The sequence below is a fragment of the Ovis aries genome, chromosome 9, assembly GCF_016772045.2.
Source record: "Ovis aries strain OAR_USU_Benz2616 breed Rambouillet chromosome 9, ARS-UI_Ramb_v3.0, whole genome shotgun sequence".
NCBI classification, from domain to species: domain Eukaryota; kingdom Metazoa; phylum Chordata; class Mammalia; order Artiodactyla; family Bovidae; genus Ovis; species Ovis aries.
This window is the reverse complement of record NC_056062.1, coordinates 65,077,468-65,097,533: the sequence shown is the minus strand read 5'-3', so window position 1 is coordinate 65,097,533 and position 20,066 is coordinate 65,077,468. Positions and strand designations below refer to the sequence as shown.

The following is a 20,066-nucleotide window of genomic DNA, read 5'->3' as shown; positions in this document are numbered from 1 at the left end:
TCATGTACAAGATAATAAATTTAGTTTTAAAATTTGCATGTTTAGGTTTAAAGAAATATTCATTTATCACCCTTTATTGTGATATTTAAATATATACACTTTTTTCTATATCAGGTGAAGTACCTTGATGTTTCTTACACCAACAGCAAAGCTGGTTGTTAGAATTTAAAAAATGCCAATTATGAACTACTGCTTGCCTTGTCTCTTAGCAAATGCTTTATAATCTTGTTCTTCTGAACTTCCATAGGAAATCAACTTTAATTTATTCAATTATTGAATTGAAAATATGTGCCTGAACCAATTACTTTTTGACTATCTGACATTAGTAGTTTAACATCCTTAAAATGACAACTCAAGCAATTTCAAATGACAAGCATAAAAATAACGGTCAACTGTGTCTCAAGACAAAATTCAACAAGGCTATGAGTTGATAGTGCTACCAACATTTTTTTGGTAATTTTCTAGTTACTTCATACTTACTTTCCACAACACTATGAACCTTAACCACTGAGTCTTCTATAAAAGAAATCAGGACAAATTCATCACAAAGCACACAATTGTTTCCCCCACCTAGCTGACCTTGCTCTCTTGTCTTATACTGTCCTAACTGAATCAGTGAGGACAGAGGTAAACAGAAACTCAAAGGTCACTCTGACTGCCTTTGATCTCTTAGAAGATCTTAGTGATTAAGAGCTTTGACTGTGGAGTAACACCAGCTGGGTCCTAGTCTCATTCTAATGTTAGATGTACAACCTCGGGCAACTTAATTTCTTTTAGTGTCAATCACCTACCAGGGCTGCTGGAAAGATCAAATGAGGAAATGTATGACAAGTTTCACACAGAGCTAGCACTTGGTAATCAACAACTGTTATTATTTATCACTTTTTATCATTTAGTTATTATACTTATCATTCAGAAAGTATTATACCAAGTTTATTACAGACAAATGCATACACACAAAAAATCATATAATTTTTCCACGAAAAATTTCTTTTTAAATCTATTTCTAGAATGTTTGTAATGCCTAAAACAAATTATTCTTACTCTAGATATTTCTTCTTTGCTTTCATCAATGGTGGTGCTGAAAAGTGTATTAACATCTCCATTTTAAAATCTATTAAAAACTTAATGACCCTCAAAATTCTATATCTGAAATATATGAGTTCATAGTTTAGCTATGTTTATATTTCTAGAGTTAAACACTATAACCCAAATTAAAGTAAAGCATATAGTTAGAGTGAAACTTCATTTCACCCTAAATATAAGAAGCTGTTAGATTAATGCACAAACTACCTTCACAAACCATAACAAATTATAAAATCTTCTGGTCTTGACACATGTGTATATAGTATGAATTTTATATAATTTAATTCCTTTCATAGAATTAATTTCGTATTCTCTTTATTCTCATACAACAGTACCTTGTAGCACTTACCATGTTGTTACATAATCTCTCTATAATTGTTTTAATGCCTGCATAACATTCTATCAAATGAATATATTATAAATTTCAAGCATTGTCTAATTTTTAACTATTACTTCTCATCCTTTTTTTTAAGGGAGAGGAGCATATATACTATTTCTGAGCCAAGGCTCAGCTAAAAATATTACTATTAACATGAAAAGCATCAATAAATAATTACACAAATACAGTAACACTGTATAGTAGGTTTTAAATAGCAATTTCTATTTTATTGCCTTTAAAGCCTTTCAAACTTCTACCTTGTAGTTTAGTTCTCTGCATATAGTTTGTAAAAAGCAAAATTAAAACCACCAAGTCAGAGATCTAGGGAGGGCTTTAGAGAGAAAGCAAGAGAGATTTACATTCCTAATTATAATGTATTTTAATTAAACTTAGTTCTTTTATTTACCTGAATAACTTCCAAGTCTTGGGGCATTGTTGTCTCCCCCATCATAAAAGTCCAGAGAATCCCAATTATGTTCTGTAGCAAAGCTGACAACTTGCACCTATGAAATAATAATTATCTGTAAGAACACTTACTTCTAATGTGATGCATATACTATAGTCCACTCATCTCTTCTGGGAGAGAGAGTTCAAAGCCTGGACCATAACATTTAGGCTCTCCATGGAAGCATTTTAACAGAAATGATCATTGCCTTTATGGCACTGGCATACACACACTGACTTTTAAAATAAAAGCCTCTGAGGTATCTAGCAGTGTTACTACTGTTATAGCATTGAGAATGTCCGTCACCACCTTATTGCGTTAATCCAATGTCTTAGTGCCTAGAATCTGAATTAAGCCATGTTCCAAACAATTGATTAATTTTTGTTTTGTTTTGTTTTATAATGTTTGATTCTTGTGTACTGAGTTTTCTTATCTGCTTTACCTATTAGGATATAAGCAGATTTCTGGTCCACACAGAGCACCATATAAGACTATAATATATATGATTTTGAATTAGGTTTATCCTGGATACATTCTATTATGTTTTACTTTGTATAACCTTTGTTAAATTTCCTGTTTTTATTTTTACAAATTAACATAATAATCCCCTATGTACATTTTTGATATATTTCAATATGTATAACCAAAAATAATACTTTATAACTGATTTGGATATGTCTTTTAAAGATTAGTTTTATAAATGACTATATTTTTATAAACAGCATCATAATAACTAAATCACTGTGAGGATTCACAAAGTTGATAAGGGAAATGCTGAGTATAATTCTCTCATGTCTATCAAATTATATTTAAAGAAAGAGGCATGTGTTACTTTGTTGCACTTCACTTGGCACAGCTTGAATTTTTGCAAGAACCCACAGAATCCTCACAACTATGGATGTTGTCTATTTTTCTTTGTTTATTACATATTTTATAGTTTAAGAGAAGGTAAAGGAATAGTCTTATTCAAATAAATTTATTTTTATTTAGTTAAGGTCTGTTATTAATATAAGCATTTCACTTATCTACTAAATACTTCTAACAATTGCATTCATTAAATTTTTTCTTATCCACAAAATAGGCCATCACCATTCTTCCATTCAAATAAATGCTTATGCCTCTTTTCCAGAGGTGAGTGCCACATGGCAACAGATACCCTGCCTGTGTGACAGGCATTAGGCTGAATGGCAATGTTCCAGGACAGGAGGAAGACTGGAATTAAAACTGTATGATTGCAATATAATCACCAACTCTTTAAAAAATGGTCAAGTCTCTCTTCATATCTGACTTTTCCTTCTTTTCAAGTCAAGAAAAGAAAAAGTCATATTTGGCTTTAAAAAAACAAGAAAAAGAAAACAGAAGTAAGGATTTTTGTAGCAGTTGACATTTGAAGTAAGTAAAATGTACTGCAAGGTTCTGCACAGAAAGAAGTTATTGAGTTGGAAAAAATGTAGAAGAGACAAGCCACAGGGTAGATTTAGTGAACCATTTAGCCACAGTGAAGTGTATTCACATAGAAGAAAATATGTAAAAAGTTAGAAAAAGTAGAAAAAAAAGAAATAATAAAGATTAATGGATAAATACAAGAAATATTAGAATTCTGGGGTTTGAAACTTCTTGGTTCCCTCTACTCCATAGCATGTAACTCTAAAAGAACTGTTAATCTCTCTGTGCCATAGATTTCTTTTATTAATCACTGTAGTAAAGCACCTATTTATAGATTTGTTGTAAAAATTAAAGTAATTTTACTTTAGAATAGTGCCTAGAATAAACTGAGGATTTAACGTATCTTAGCTAAGGGAGAGAAACAGAAAGAGAAGGGCTATACAGACAGAATACCAGCATAATAATTATGCAGTTGAGGAGTATTTCATTGAAGGTTTTAGAAGGTGAATTGAAGGAGTCTAATCTCAGCCCTGGGATTTCTTTGGAGGGAATGATGCTAAAGCTGAAACTCCAGTACTTTGGCCACCTCATGCGAAGAGTTGACTCATTGGAAAAGACTCTGATGCTGGCAGGGATTGGGGGCAGGAGGAGAAGGGGACGACCGAGGATGAGATGGCTGGATGGCATCACTGACTCGATGGACGTGAGTCTGAGTGAACTCCGGGAGTTGGTGATGGACGGAGGCCTGGCGTGTTGCGATTCATGGGGTCGCAAAGAGTTGGACACGACTGAGTGACTGGACTGAACTGAATCAGGACTATGGTTTAAGTATAGAACTACTGCAATTAGTAAAGAAAATAAAAATGAAAAGACAGTTTTAATGTTGATTCCAGTGACCCACATGAGAAGCAAAAAAAGATTAATAAAGTAGGCTAGTAGGCAGGAATGGTAGAAAGGGAGACCTAGATGTCACATGAGTTGCTGTGGTGGAAATTACTGCTTTTTGTGTGATATGAATAGGAGAGGGAAGTGACATAAAATATTTTAAGATATTTTTCCCTGAGTTTTTGCGATCAGAGGGATGGAAAAAATAAAAATGTAGATATCTCCAGGAAAACTTATTACCTTTGTAAGAGGAAGAAAATCTGTTTAATTCTGGACATTTATTTGTGAATATAACTCCCCAAAATAATCAGGTTCTGATCCCTTGAGCCTGTAAATATTGCCTCTTATGGGAAAGAATCTTTCAAATGTGAATAAACTAAATATCTTGAGATAGGGGGACCATCCTAGATGATTTAAATGAGCCTTAAAGGCAATCACAGATGATCTTATAAGATGTCAAGGAAGATTTGACACAGACAGAAGAAGAGAATGCAGTGTGACCACAGAAGCAGAGATTGAAGGGATGTAGTCAGAGGAGAAGGGGATGACAAAGGATGAGATGGTTGGCTGGCATCACTGACTCAACAGACATGAGTCTGAGCAAATTCAGGGAGACAGTGAAAGACAGGGAAGCCTGGCGTGCTGCAGTCCATGGGGTTGCAAAGAGTCACACACTACTTAGTCACTGAACAAGTCAGAAGCCACAGAATGATGGCAGCTACCAGGAACTGGAAGAGGCAAGGAAAGGACTCTTCCCTGGAGCCTGAGCAGAGGGGAGGTGGAGGGAGAAGAACTTTAAATTAGATGGAGTTGTCCATTATGACAACAGGACAGCTTTATGAGGTAATGAATTTCCAATAACTAAAACCAGACATCCCTTATAGAGACATTCAAATCCCATTTTACTTTAAAGATTGTTCTTTGCTTGATAATTCTGTTATTATTAATTGTAGCTCCTTTGGAATTCCCCCTCCAATATACCTTGCTAAAATATACACGGAAAAAAATGAATATACTCCTCCCACTCATGTAGTAGAAACATAATAAGTTAGTTTACTTGTTGAGGTTATTTCCCAAAAATGCTCAATCATTCTATCTTATTTGTAACTTTTTCAGCATTACAAATGTTTCTTCTCTCTATCAGTGGTTATCGCATTTCATATATGATTTACTGAATATTCATGTAAATCTTTATTTGCACATATGTTTAGTGCAAAAGAATAAAAGATAAACATTACTCTAAATCTGGTGTGCTAGCCAGGTTGCTTTTAGGTGAATTTAGTGAAATTTCAAATATGTCCTAAATTATGGGGGTGTGTGTTATAATTTTCTATAATTTAGTAATACATCTAAAACTGTGCTCAGTTGCTCAGTCGTGTGTGACTCTTTGTGACCCCATGGACTGCAGCCCACCAGGCTCCTTTGTCCATTGGATTTTCCAGGCAAGAATACTGGAGCAGGTTGCCATTTTCTTCTCCAGGGTCATATAACATTAGCAAACATAACTTATATGCAGAGTACATCATGAGAAATGCTGGACTGGAAGAAACACAAGCTGGAATCAAGATTGCCGGGAGAAATATCAATCACCTCAGATATGCAGATGACACCACCCTTATGGCAGAAAGTGAAGAGGAACCAAAAAGCCTCTTGATGAGAGTGAAAGAGGAGAGTCAAAAAGTTGGCTTAAAGCTCAACATTTAGGAAACGGAGATCATGGCATCCAGTCCCATCACTTCATGGGAAATAGATGGGGAAACAGTGGAAACAGTGTCAGACTTTATTTTGGAGGGCTCCAAAATCACTGTGGATGGTGACTGCAGCCATGAAATTAAAAGCTGCTTACTCCTTGGAAGAAAAGTTATGACCAAGCTAGATAGTATATTCAAAAGCAGAGACATTACCTTGCTGACTAAGGTCCGTCTAGTCAAGGCTATGGTTTTTCCTGTGGTCATGTATGGATGTGAGAGTTGGACTGTGAAGAAGGCTGAGCACCAAAGAATTGATGCTTTTGAACTGTGGTGTTGGAGAAGACTCTTGAGAGTCCCTTGGACTGCAGAGATCCAACCAGTCCATTCTGAAGGAGATCAGCCCTGGGATTTCTTTGGAAGGAATGATGCTAAAGCTGAAACTCCAGTACTCTGGCCACCTCATGCGAAGAGTTGACTCAGTGGAAAAGAGTTTGATGCTGGGAGGGATTGGGGGCAGAAGGAGAAGGGGACGACAGAGGATGAGAAGGCTGGATGGCATGACTGACTCGATGGACGTGAATCTGTGTGAACTCCGGGAGTTGGTGATGGACAGAGAGGCCTGGCGTGCTGCGATTCATGGGGTTGCAAAGAGTCAGACACGGCTGAGTGACTGAACTGAACTGAAGAGGTTAATTAGGAAAGAGTACTTTGTATTTATACAAAGTATTTACATTAAAATATGCTTCAAAATCTGTAACTTTGATCAATCCTGTGCTAAACTCAAATTTTATTTTCTAAGGTACAATCATTAAATGAAATGCTACTTCAGTGAAAGGTCTTATAGCATCATTGATACAAGGTTTCTAGTTGTGAATAGTGTTTGCCGGGACAGTGATATAGAACATAACGTTATCTTCAGATGTCATATTAGTCCATTATTCTATGTTAACTCCTTAAAGTGGCCTAAAACTTCACTGCTTTTGGAAATATTCATTGGTTCATTTGAAACATAATTACTGAGCACAGACTGCTGGGCTCTGTGCTAGCTGTCAGAAAAGATTTAGTTACCCCATAAACTTACAGGTAATTAAGTAAAAACAAATGGCAACCCACTCCAGTATTCTTGCCTGGAAAATCCTATGGACAGAGAAGCCTGGTGTGCTACAGTCCACGGGGTCACAAAGAGTCAGACAGGACTCAACCCACTCCAGTATTCTTGCCTGGAAAATCCTATGGACAGAGAAGCCTAGCGTGCTACAGTCCACGGGGTCACAAAGAGTCAGACAGGACTGTGCAACTGAGCACACAAATCAAAACAGTAACATGGTATCATGATATAAGGATATTGCAGGAATCAATGAGAACATGTAGCAAGAGGGCTTAACGTTGCTTCAAGTTCATGGATGGTCTTCCACAAGAACTGTTTTTAAGGTGAGACAGAAATAATGAGGAAAGATAAACCAAATAAAGGAGATGATGAAGAGTATTGGCAGTAGAAGGAACAACATTTACAAAGGTCCAGAGGCAAGAGAGAGTCAGATTTCTATAAAGAAGTGAAATAGAGGCAAGAAATAAGGGCAAAGCACAAAGGCGTAATCAGCTGTTTCAAGGAGTTCAGGATAGAGAGGACAATCGAGGTATTGTAAAGCAGGAAACTTAGAGCATTAGATTATTATTTTTAGAAAGTTACTCTCTTTGCCCTGTGAGGAATAGATTGGAGGAGAGTAAGAACCTGGAACAGGGACGATGGCCACCTAATCTTGAGTGGTAAAAGTGTGGATGAAGAAAATAGACTTTGAGAGGTTTGTGAAAGACAGAACTGATATAGTTCTTTGTGCACTTGGACACAGAAAAAAATCATTAAGGTTTTTGGCTTGTGCAACTGAATGGATGAGGGGTTCATTCTGAGAGAGCAAAATGGGGAAGATTCACAACTTTGAGAAAAAAAGTCATGAAGTCAGTTTTGAACAGGTTGAAGTAGAAGTGTAAGAAGTTTAGGGGCTTCCCTGGTGGTCCAGTGATTAAGAATCTACTTTGCAATGTGGGGACACCAGGTCGATCCCACATGCTGCAGGGCAACTAAGCTCACACACTACAGCTGAATCCCATGCACCCTAGAGTCCATGCTCCACAAGAGAAACCACTCCAATGAGAAGCCTATGTACTAAAACTAGAGAGCAGCTCCCACTCGTTGCAACTAGAGAAAGCCTGTGCACAGCAATGACAACTCAGCACAGCCAAAATGAATAAATACACACACACACACACACACACACACACACACACACACACACACACATATATATACAAGAGAGATGTAAAAAGTTTAGCTGAAAATATTCAGTGGGAAGTTGGATAAATAGCAAACTTAGGTGAAAGGTATGGGTTAAATATTAGGTTTGGAAACCATCATTTATTCAGTCCTTAATTTAAAAAGATGTTTTCTAATTATCTACTATGATTCAGCATCAGCACATAATGGTAACTGAAGCTATGAAAGTAGACAACCTGGCACAGAGAACGGTGCCACATGAGATGGACAAAGAACACAGAATCTCACAAACACCATATTTGATTAATCGAAAAAGAGGAGATCATGTTCCTAGATACAGAAGCAACAACTAAAAATGTATAAAAGAAAACAAAACAAAATTCAAGAGAGTATTAGGCAGAATGGAGGGGAAAGATATCTTAATAGTGAGGGGGGAATGGACACGGCAGAATGCTGCTAACAAAATAAGGAAGATGAGCAATGCAATGGATTTAATGGCATGTTCCTCAGTGATCATTATAAGAGTGACTCAAATAGAGCACTGGACGCTGAAGCAACATCACAGGGAATTGGGAACAGAGGGTGAGAACTAGAGGGAAAATGCCAGGGGTTTATTATTTTAAGATGAGATAAAAATGGACAAGCTGATGCCAATATATAGATGCTCTAATATAATTCTCGTAAATGTATAACCAGACGATACAGTAAATGTTCCATGAAGATTTTAAAGGTATCAGCTTATTTCAGATTGCCTATGCAATCTGGAACATAGATGATCTTCAAATCTTTGCTAATTCCAGCAGTAACTGGATAGAGGGGATTGGTTATCCTCAAATTTTTAAAGTTGATCATAAAATAATAGCACAACTAGCCAGAATGTAAGCAGTATTTTGACTGCCAATATTTTTAAAACACTGAAAAAATACATTTCAAATTTTCTCATTGATTTACTGACCTATTTAACACCTGACATCTATTAAGTAATTTTTTAAATTTTCTGAAAAGTTATCAAGTTAAATTGAAAATTTTACTTCTTATTGAAAATTATATTTCTATCTAAGTTCAGTTTTAATGAATCATGTGTTGGCTCTTTTTTCCATGACTGATATATGTATCTCAAGTTTCTCAAGGAAAACCCTATGACTCAGTTGGAGACTGGCAAGTTATTTTTATGAAATATCAGTTCAGTTCAGCTCAGTTTAGTTGCTTAGTATCGTCCTACTCTTTGTGACCCATGGACTGCAGCACACCACACCTCCCCGTCCTTCACCATTTCCCTGAATTTGCTCGGACTCATGACCACTGAGTCAGTGATGCCATCCAATCATCTCATCCTCTGTCATTCCCATCTCCTCCTGCCTTCTGTTTTTCCCAGCATCAGGATATTTTCTAGTGAGTCTGCTCTTTGCATCAGGTGGCCAGTTTTGGAACTTCAGCTTCAACCATCAGTCCTTCCAATGAATATTCAGGACTGATTTCCTTTAGGATTGACTGGTTTGATAACCTCGTTGTCCCAGGGACTCTCTGGAATCTTTTCTAACATCAGAGTTCAAAAGCATCAATTATTCGGTGGTGCTCAGCTTTATGGTCCAACTCTCACATCCACACATGAAATATAGTCTCTGTAATGTTCTGTGAAGTTTAATTATGTTTCGTGGGATCCACACTGACTCAGCAGTAAAAGGCTATCTACTTGCCCAGAAACAATTTTCTTCTCAAACAGAGTAGCTGGTCAAAGTGCTCCCAATACAAAATGGTCACAATTGAAGTACTCCGGTAGATACTGTTGACTGTCTGTAGAATAGTATTCTTCTTCCTTGCTGACAGAGAACAATTTTGTTCAACTGAGTGAGAGCTGTGTACATCAGAGAAGGATAAGTCCCTTGCCAGAGCCAGACAACTAATCTTGAAATTTTTTTCAAAGCCAAATCATAGTAAGTCTTTTGCTATTATCCAGTGAATGGCTTAGGAATGGATGTGATTGAAATTTGGTCAACAGGAGAGAATGGAAAGTCTGCTGGAAAGTTTGTGAAAAGATCTCAGTCATTATAAAAGTACATAACATAGAAATATTCCATTCCATCCATTGCTTAGAAATACTGTTATGCCTAGAGATTTTATAGCTATCTCAAGACCATATGAGAGGAAGTCCAAGAACTAAGCTAATATGCTAAGTATTGCAGGACAGAGATGGAGAAAACCTGGGTCAGGAATGATACAACTGAACTTTTGCAATAAACAATGCTTAAACCATCTTACTCAAAGTTTCAATGTTACATGGAGCAACATATTTTTCTTACTGCTTATGCAGTCATGAATTGGTTTTCTGTTACTTGCAGGTGAAAAATGGAGAAGGAAATGGCAACCCACTTTAGTATTCTTGCCTGGAGAATCCCAGGGACGGAGGAGCCTGGTGGGCTGCCGTCTGTGGGGTCGCACAGAGTGGGATACAACTGAAGCGACTTAGCAGCAGCAGCAGCAGCAGCAGCAGCAGCAGCAGGTGAAAATAATTAATGTTAAGTATCTTTCTTTATGGCTTCCCTGATGGCTCAGCAGGTAAACAATCCACGTGCAATGCAGGAGACACAGGGGATATGGGTTCAATCTCTGGGTCAGGAAGATACCCGGGAGGAGGAAATGGCAACCCACTCCAGTATTCTTGCCTGGAAAATTTCATGGACAGAGGACCTAGTGGGCTACAGTTCACAGGGTCACAAAGGATCGGACTCAACTGAGTGACTGAACAGGCACATCTTTCTTTTAAAATTCAGCCATGCAAGTCAAAAGCACTGGCTGAAATTCTAGAAATTACGTGTGTCCTGTCATTTCTGAAAAGATTGGCTTCAAATATACAATGAAAAGAAGAAAAATTTAAATATTCTTACTTGAATGCCAGCTCCCTCTGGCACTGTTATCTTCCACACACAATTCAGATTGTTGTCATAAGGCTCAGGGTATCCAGGAGACAAAATAGTCCCTTTGCGCTTAGTTAAAATTCCACCACAGGGTACTGAAAGTAAAGCAATCCATGAGAGGAAGTTAATTCTAATGCAAAGGATTAAAATAAGCGAAAAGGTCATCAATAACAGAGACAGATATTAGACTTGCAAACATAATCAAATCATATTATGCTTTAAAACTCAAAAGAACCATGAAAATTGTCTTCCTATAGCACAAAAAGTTCCCATAGCACAAAAAAAGGAATTAGACAACATAAACGGATAACTTGGCGATAGCATATCTAAAGTCATTCTATAATTAACTCAATAATAGCATATTATTTGCATATTACTAAAATGTTCATTGAGACAAGTTAAAAATTGTTCATATGTACATAAAGAATTTTTGAATAATTATTTTATATTTATTATTTTCTCTTCATATATCTTTTTAGTAGTAATAGAATCCCTTTCAGAGTAATAATGATGATGATTACAATTATATTATGATTATAACATTTATATAGAGCCTATATACCAGTACTCTTCTAAACATTTTTACATATTTTACCTTATTAAAGCTTCCCAACAATCCAACAATATATGAATAAGTATCCTCCTAATTTTACAGCTGAGGAAATGGAAGCAATAACAGTTTAAATAACTTTCTCAAGATCACATAGCTAGTCAGAGATGAAGTGGAGTTTGAACACTGGTAGTTTGGCTCCACATTCATGTTGTTCAGTGTAAAGAAAATACTCAATATGGCAACAGTCTGGTTACCGCCAATACAACTACTACAGGAAAGAATACGTACAGAGACTTGCTCTGAAGACAGTAAAGACTTTTAACACTTTTTACAGGTACCAATCTTAAAGCAAAATTCTTACACTGCTGGTAGTATCAGATTGACTCTGGGAATGAACAAACTTACAGTTTTAAATACTGTGTGATGTTGGACATGTCCTTGAATTCTCTGAAACTCAGATGCTTTATTAAAAGATAATGCAATTTTTCCAAGGGGCTTTTGTGGAAAGTAAATAGATATTATAATCTACATAAAGGGGCTTCTCTGGGGCCCAGTGGTAAAGAATCCATCTGCCAACACAAGAGCAACAGGTTCAAAGCCTGGGTCGGGAATAGCCCCTGGAGAAGGAAAGGGCAACTCATTCCAGTATTCTTGCTGAGAAATCCCATGGACAGAGGAGTCTCAAAAGATTCAGTTACGACTTAGCAACTAAACAATAACAATGCACATAAAGAAGCTTACACACTGCTCGAAACATACTAAGAAGTCAGTAAATTATATTTTCTTCTGCTACAACTATTGTTATTTTATGTTCTAATGGCACTATGATCCTTGGACATGTGTCCTAATCTGGCTCTAATGATGAAATATCAGAATATATTTTTGTAATAATTTTAAAGGTAATTATACAACTTTGTGTCACTTCTGAAACTGAATGCAAAAAATCTAGGGTAATTACTCAAAAGAATGCTACAAACTTTTTACATTTTCAAACTTTTAAATCAGTGTGATAAAGTATTTTTAAAGAAAATTTTAGCTCATCCTCCTTCTGATTCTTTCAATTCAAATGTTATCTCTCTGTGACCTACACCATCTTCTCATCTCTTATAAACCACTGCTCTTCTGTAATGGCCTCTATTACCATGCCATCTATACACTATGACTCCAGTGTTAGTCGCTCAGTAGTGTTTAACGCTTTGCAACCCCATGGACTGTAGCGTGCCAGGCTCCTCTATCTGTGGGGATTCTCCAGGCAAGAAAACTAGAGTGGGTAGCCATTTCCTTTCCCATGGGATCTTCTCAGCCCAGGGATCGAACCCAGGTTTCTGGCATTGCAGGCAGATTCTTTACTGTCTGAGGCACCAGGGAAGCCATATACTATGATTACTAAACATTTATCTCTAGCCATAACTTCTACCCAGAGTTCTACAATAATATGTCAACTCAATATCTCAAAATTCACATGTCCAAATCAAGATTTTTGAAATTCTCCCTGATCTATACTATTTGCCCTCTCAGTAAATGTTACTGCCTAATTCTTAAGCCAAAAATCTAGAACTCAATTCATCTTTCTTTTCAAATTCACATGTACATCTATATTCAGCCTATCAACAAACTACATCAATTCTATTTCAAAAATATATCCAGAAGTTTACCAGTTCTCATCACTGATCATGATCTGCCAATCTCAATCAACATTAAATTTCCCCTCCACTTCCGCAATAGGCTTCTATTCAGTCTTACTGCTTCTATACCACCCCCATCCCTTACATTAGCCACAGTGATTTTCCAGAAACTGAGATCGTATCTTCTATAGCTCAGTGAATTTCCATGGCTTAGAAAAATTCTAACTGTTCTAGCCTTTGAGGCACCCTATGACTTGGCCTCTGCTCTACCTCTCCCAATTCTTCTGTCATTTTTGCCATCATTCACTCTGTTCTTGACACCTGAGATTATTGTTATGGCTTGCTTACCTCTTTGACTTTCATATATCCCACCCCTCTTCATTCACCTCATTTGGATTTAAAACAGCATGGGGAGGGAGGTGGGAGGGGGGTTCATGTTTGGGAATGCATGTAAGAATTAAAGATTTTAAAATTAAAAAAAAAATAAATAAATAAAAACAAACAAACAAACAAAAAAAAAAACAGCAGCATGCTCTGGAGGTCTTCCTCTAACCTCCAGCCTCTGCTCTCTTTTGCTCCATAGCATTTACCATTATCTGAAACAAAAGTAAACTCCCTAAGGGCAGAGACTTTATCCTCTTACTCAAAGCTATGTGGCCAGTGCATAGAATAGTGCCTGGCACTTTGTTGTCATTGTTCAGACTCTAAGTGTGTCAGACTCTTTGCAACTCTGTGGACTGCAGCATGCCAAGCTTCCCTGTCCTTTGTTATCTCCCGGAGTATGCTCAAACTCATGCCATTTGAGTCAATGATGCTATCCAATCATCTCATCCTCTTTGTTCCTTTCTCCTCCTGTCTCCCGTCTTTCCCAGGATCAGGGTCTTTTCCAATGAGTCGACTCTTCACATCAGGTGACCAAAGTATTGGAGCTTCAGTTGTTCCAATGAATATTCAGGGTTAATTTCCTTTAGGATTCACTGGTTTGATCTCCTGGCTGTCCAAGGGACTCTCAAGAGTCTTCTCCAGCAGTACAGTTTGAAAGCTTCAATTCTTTGGTGCTCATTCTTTTTTGTGGTCTATTGCTCTCATCCATACATGACTACTGCAAAAACCATACCTCTGTGTATACAGACTTTGTCTCTGCTTTTTAATACACTGTCTAGGTTTGTCATAGCTTTCCTTCCAAGGAGGAAGCGTCCTTTAATTTCATGGCTGCAGTCATCATCCATGGTGATTTTGGAGCCCAAGAAAATAAAGTCTGTGACTGTTTCCACATTTTTCCCAAGTTTTAGCCATGAAGTGATGGGACCAGATGTCATGATTTTAGTTTTTTGAATGTTAAATTTAAAGCCAGCTTTTTCACTCTCATCAGAAGTCTCTTTAGCTCCTCTTCCCTTTCTGCCATTAGAATGGTATATTCTGTATGTTTAGGCTTCTTTGGTGGCTCAGACAGTAAAGAATCCACCTGCAATGCAGGAGACCTGGGTTTGATCCCTGGGTTGGTAAGATTGTATATTTTGTTTGTATATTACTTATCCTAATATTTCTTTTGTATTTTAAAGAGTATGTACTGTATATTTTTAATATCTTCTAATCAGTATTATTCAATATAACATATAGATTAGGAAAACAGATTTTAGAATCAAGCAGCTTGGGTACAAATATTATTTCTTTTTTTTGTCTCTAAACCATAGGGATTTCACTATCTATCTGTAAAAGAGAGAATATTCTTATCTACCTCCTGGTGTTGGTATCAATATTAAGTGAGATAATGCTTAATAGCACTTCATACAAATACTAGTCAGTGCTATTCATTATTATATTTAATAACTTGTTCATGAGTGAATGGATGAGTGAATCAATGAATAAAGATTTAGATACTATATGTATTTCTTCATCTGTTTCTTTCCACTGAAAAAAAGACAGTGCGGACAAGCGTTGCCATGGATCCAATACAAGTCAAAACAGTTCTTTCTGGGTCTCCAAAGGACTTGAAGAAAACAAAGCTCGATAAGAGTGATGGGATAAGCAGCTAATTAAACACTTCTGCCAAAGGGAGGTAAGTGGCATGTTCAGGAGCTTTTCAAAAGATACCTCCCACTAACAGAAATACTTATGCCTAAGGCCATATATTGTCAGAGCTATTAGTGGCTACAGGGGCTTATTCAAATCACAGAATCTCAGAGAGAAGAGAGTTTTGGGTTTTCAGAAACTGAAAATTTTGAGAAATCTGGAGTGTAATAAGGTCAAACTTGGAAGATAAAGTTCGGTCTTCAGCAAGTTTATCAAGTTTACCTCTGTTCAAAGTTCAACCTTCTTATAAAAACATTATTGTGCTTTATAATTTACCTAAGAACTACCTGATGAGACAGATTTGCACAGATTATTAAATATTTTTTTCTTATACAGGTTAGTTAAATTTGTGAATTACCTAATTCAGTATCTGACCATTTTAAGTATAAGTACAATTTGCATATCATGTCTAATGGGGCTGCTTTCAAGACAACCGTTTAATTTCAATATGTCAACTTTTTCTAAAAAATTAATGAACATTTTATTTTGTTCTACTATGACAGAAAAAAATAAAAGTGTTGATAGCAGTATTAAGAACTGTGAAAGTCAAACAATTATATTTGAGATGGAAATCACTAGAAATGTAGGTCACTGCTTTTATTGGGTTTCAATTGTTGGATGCTCACTTGGCCTTAGCTATCACCTGAGTATTCATTGAACCAGTGAAGGGAAGGGAAATAGAATCATTTGTATAATACTCTGTAATAGATTAACAATGATTATATTTAAACTGTAAAATATAGATAGTTTGTTCTTTCTCAGAATAAAATTACCTATACACTAGGAAAATCTACTGTGTATGTTTTACCTATGCCTCTTTCTATGGATTCTCAAGTGTCTTGTAGTTTCAAGATGGCTTGTAAAGGTCTAAGCAAGTGAACTGAGCAAGAATATCACCATGCAGTGCAAGCCTGAAGCTGAAAAAGCATGGGTCCTGGACTTGGGAAGTTGGTCAGTTGTTCTATCTCTATAAAAATTTATGAAATTATAAAACTTACCTGCAAAAATCCATTCACTGAACAAATGTTTATTGAAAACCTTGTGTATGCCACACCCTCTTTTTGTTGAGCAAAAAATAGAATATACTGACAGGAAGAGGAGGGCAAGAAAGATTAAGGAAGCATCCTGCTGCTGCTGCTAAGTCACTTCAGTTGTGTCTGACTCTGTGCAACCCCATAGACGGCAGCCCACCAGGCTCCTCTGTCCCTGGGGTTCTCCAGGCAAGAATACTGGAGTGGGTTACCATTTCCTTCTCCAGTGCATGAAAGTGAAACGTGAAAGTGAAGTCGCTCAGTTGTGCCCGACTCTTAGCAACCCCATGGACTGCAGCCTACCAGGCTCCTCCGCCCATGGGATTTTCCAGGCAAGAGTACTGGAGTGGGTTGCTATTGCCTTCTCCAGAGAAGCATCCTAACTATATATAATCTGGTGAATGGTTGCTGCTTAAAAACAAACAAACAGAATAAAGATATAAAGAACAAATGAAGGATGAGTAGAAGAAAATTACTTTAGATAAGATGGTCAAGGAAGATATTCAGGTGAAAACTGGAATGAAACAATGCAGTAAGCCCAAAAGGTATCTTGGGGATGATTTTCCAAGGAGAAAAAATAGAAAGTCCAAAGACTTTGAAGCAGTTAGAATTTTATCCAGATAATAGAAACTGAAGTGAAGTCGCTCAGTCATGTCCGACTCTTTGCGACCCCATGGACAGTAGCCAACTAGGCTCCTCTGTCCATGGGATTTTCCAGGCAAGAATACTAGAGTGGGTTGATGAACACAAATTACAGATAATTCTTTAATATCAACCTAAGATAACTCTGTATTTGACTCATATTTGAATTAAGACATCAAGCCTTCTCCTTTTCTGAATTTTTGAATACTTAAAGACATAATCATTTTTTGTCATAGCATTTAAAACAAAATATGTATAGCTAAAAATAGAAATGCAAAGTATATTTTCATTTATGTAAAGACTAGCAGCGGGATCAAATGGTAAAACCTAAAGTGAGCTATCATCCAACTGTCATTTAGAATTTAGTTCTTGTCTCATACAAATCCCATATGCCCTTCTGTTATATATTCAGTTTTCTGGATTTATACATGTTCTACAAAGTATACATTACTTTTTAAGTGACATAAAGTAAAATGCCCTTTTCGTGTGATCCTGTCAGGAAACAGAAGCCATCTGATAAAATTTTCTATCTTTAAGTATGCACTTTCAAACCAGTGCAACATAAAAGGTAGTGTGTTTTATGTTTAAAGACCCACCATAGATGCACTCACATGTTTGTCAAAAAGCCCAGGTATTTAGAGAGAAATGGACTTTTGACAGAGAGTGTGTAAAGGATCCTGAGTCCCTCATCTTTTTGCCTTAAAAGTAAAAAGTGAGGCTGAATCCATCTAGGCTAGGGATGACAGTCTGTTAACATTTACTCCTGATGTTTCATGTCAGCCACGACAAGGTCTCAAAGTCTTTCAAAGGCTTTAATGCTTGGTAGAAGCTTCTGCACTTGCTGAAATGAATTTATAGTCAAATGGCTTGATCATCTTGTTCTTTACATGGATTCTTATTTCTTGTGGCAAAAACACCAGGATTAATCAACTGACACATCTGACATATGGAAAAGCTTTGCGATAATCATGTAGAATAGGGGTTTTCTTCTGCTTTAAACAAAAATGTTTACAGTGTACAGTTCTTTTTCTCTGTTTTCCATCACACAGAATATCTTATTTTTTTCTTATTTCCCTTTCCTCTTCCTAAACTATTGTTACATGTTTTGTTTTTTTTCCTTCCTTCTTTAATGTCAGCACATTTCTCCTTTTTATCTCTTTCCTCTTTCTAATAATATCATCATACCTTCATGGACAAAATAAAATATAATATTTTGGATAATGTAATGTTCAAACTTTGATTAAACATATATTTTTTAACCAATTAGAATAATGGTAATCATTGTTTTAATTTCAAGTTTATTTTTATTTTAGACCTTTAGACAAACACTGAAACCAAACCAAATCATGAATATATACCTATTGTTATAAGCCTGCTCCTTTTAAATCAACTGCCTTAAATTTATAAATTGATGGAAAGAAATTTCACAACCCCTAAATAGAATGTTCTTGCCTGGAGAATCCCAGGGACAGGGAAGCCTGTCTATGGGGTCACACAGAGTCGGACACGACTGAAGTGACTTAGCAAATAGAATATTCTAATAATCACTATTATCCTCAAGAAAATTGTCATTATATTTCCCTCACTGTCATTATATTTCCTTTCTGAAAATTTTTAACTGAGAAAAAATAAATCTTGCCTTTAAGGAACTAAATTATCAGAATTAGAAAAACTAATAGAAGCCCATGCTTTTAGACCTTGCCAAGATGCAAAAATCTTCAGCAGAAGATAATCTTTACATATAATAACTTTAAAGTGTTATCAAAACTATATATCAACAGATTAAAATCAATAATATCAAACCCTTTATGAATACTACATAGAAGTTCTTTATTTGAGATCCAATACTTTTAGAATTGAAGTTGTATGTTCTGATTTTATGGTGGAGTATTTGGAAAGCACAAAAACAACTTAATTTTTGAGTACTTATGTGAGTCCAAGAACTTAGCCAAGGCTTTAAAATATGTAATAGCCACAAATAATCTGTAACTTCCCTGTTTGGTTGATACGGGAATTGAAAATCAGAGATTATGCAAAAATGTTCAGGCTCATGTAGTAATTCACCACAATTTAGTGTCAAAGTCAAAGCCTATTACTACCCAAGACTCAGCTGACCCTTATACTGAGAATCTACCACAGCTCCCAGTTATGAAGACTTTGTTCAGTTTTTTATGATTTCTTACAGATTTTTCCATTAATTAGGATACTGTTGTGCATATGTTGGTTCTTCGAACACTCTAAATGGACAAATGAATGTTTTCAATAATATTTAAAGATTAATGAACTAGTTTATGCCTTTCCATAAGTCTCTTTATCAATCTATTTTTATAATTGTCTTGAGGGAATTTTCATAATATATATGAAATGAAAGGAAGATAGCTACTCATTCATTATCTTCCATTGTATGGTATTAATATTTTCTATCACTATGTACATAAAGAAACTAAAAGTGACAGAGAAATGATATAAATGATTACTGAGAAAAGTGAGGCAGAAATAATGATTGATTCCTGATATTTGGAAAGCAATATTTAAAAATCCACTCTAAGGCTAAAGAGATTTATTATCTTTTGTCTTTCTTCAGTTATTAAACTGAATTGGAGCAACGTAATTTCTGATTTATGCATATTGTATGACTAATTTTGGCCTAGACATAAAGGAACTTTTCTCTCAGCTCATAATCTTTAAAGATAATTAATTTATTCACATTTTATAAGGCTTTGAACTCAACATATAGTGTGGTCATAAGGAAGAGCATTATCTATTTTCTCTTATGAGAGTATAAAAGTATATAAAGATCTTTATGTTCCATTAACCATAGCTCTATGCTAGGTGCAAAAGAGGAGAAACATCAAGTGCAAATGATTTCTTCTCCTTTGCTTGCTGATTGTCAAAAATATACTTTAATAGGTTAAGAAATTCCATGTTATAAAAAAGATATAGAATTTGAATTAGGAAATTAGCTTATCAGTCAAAACAAAAGGAAAATACTCTTCTATCATGCACATTGAAGTATGGAATCAGAAAATATTTTTAAATCCTGCTCCTATGTTACTAGGCTGTGTCATTTTTAAAGAAAACTG

General features: G+C 35.9%; 1 protein-coding gene across 2 annotated transcripts in view; it reads right to left on the bottom strand.

Annotated features, from left to right (window-relative positions):
• The window catches only part of CSMD3 (CUB and Sushi multiple domains 3), a 1,392,034-nt gene that overhangs the window by 152,386 nt on the left and 1,219,582 nt on the right, over positions 1-20,066 (bottom strand). For both annotated transcript variants that reach the window (XM_060393469.1, XM_027973090.3), the window contains 2 exons: positions 11,030-11,154; positions 1,872-1,968 (listed from right to left, as the gene is read on the bottom strand). In XM_060393469.1, the coding sequence (XP_060249452.1) occupies positions 1,872-1,968; positions 11,030-11,154 (222 nt within the window). The remainder of the gene's footprint in view (positions 1-1,871; positions 1,969-11,029; positions 11,155-20,066) is intronic.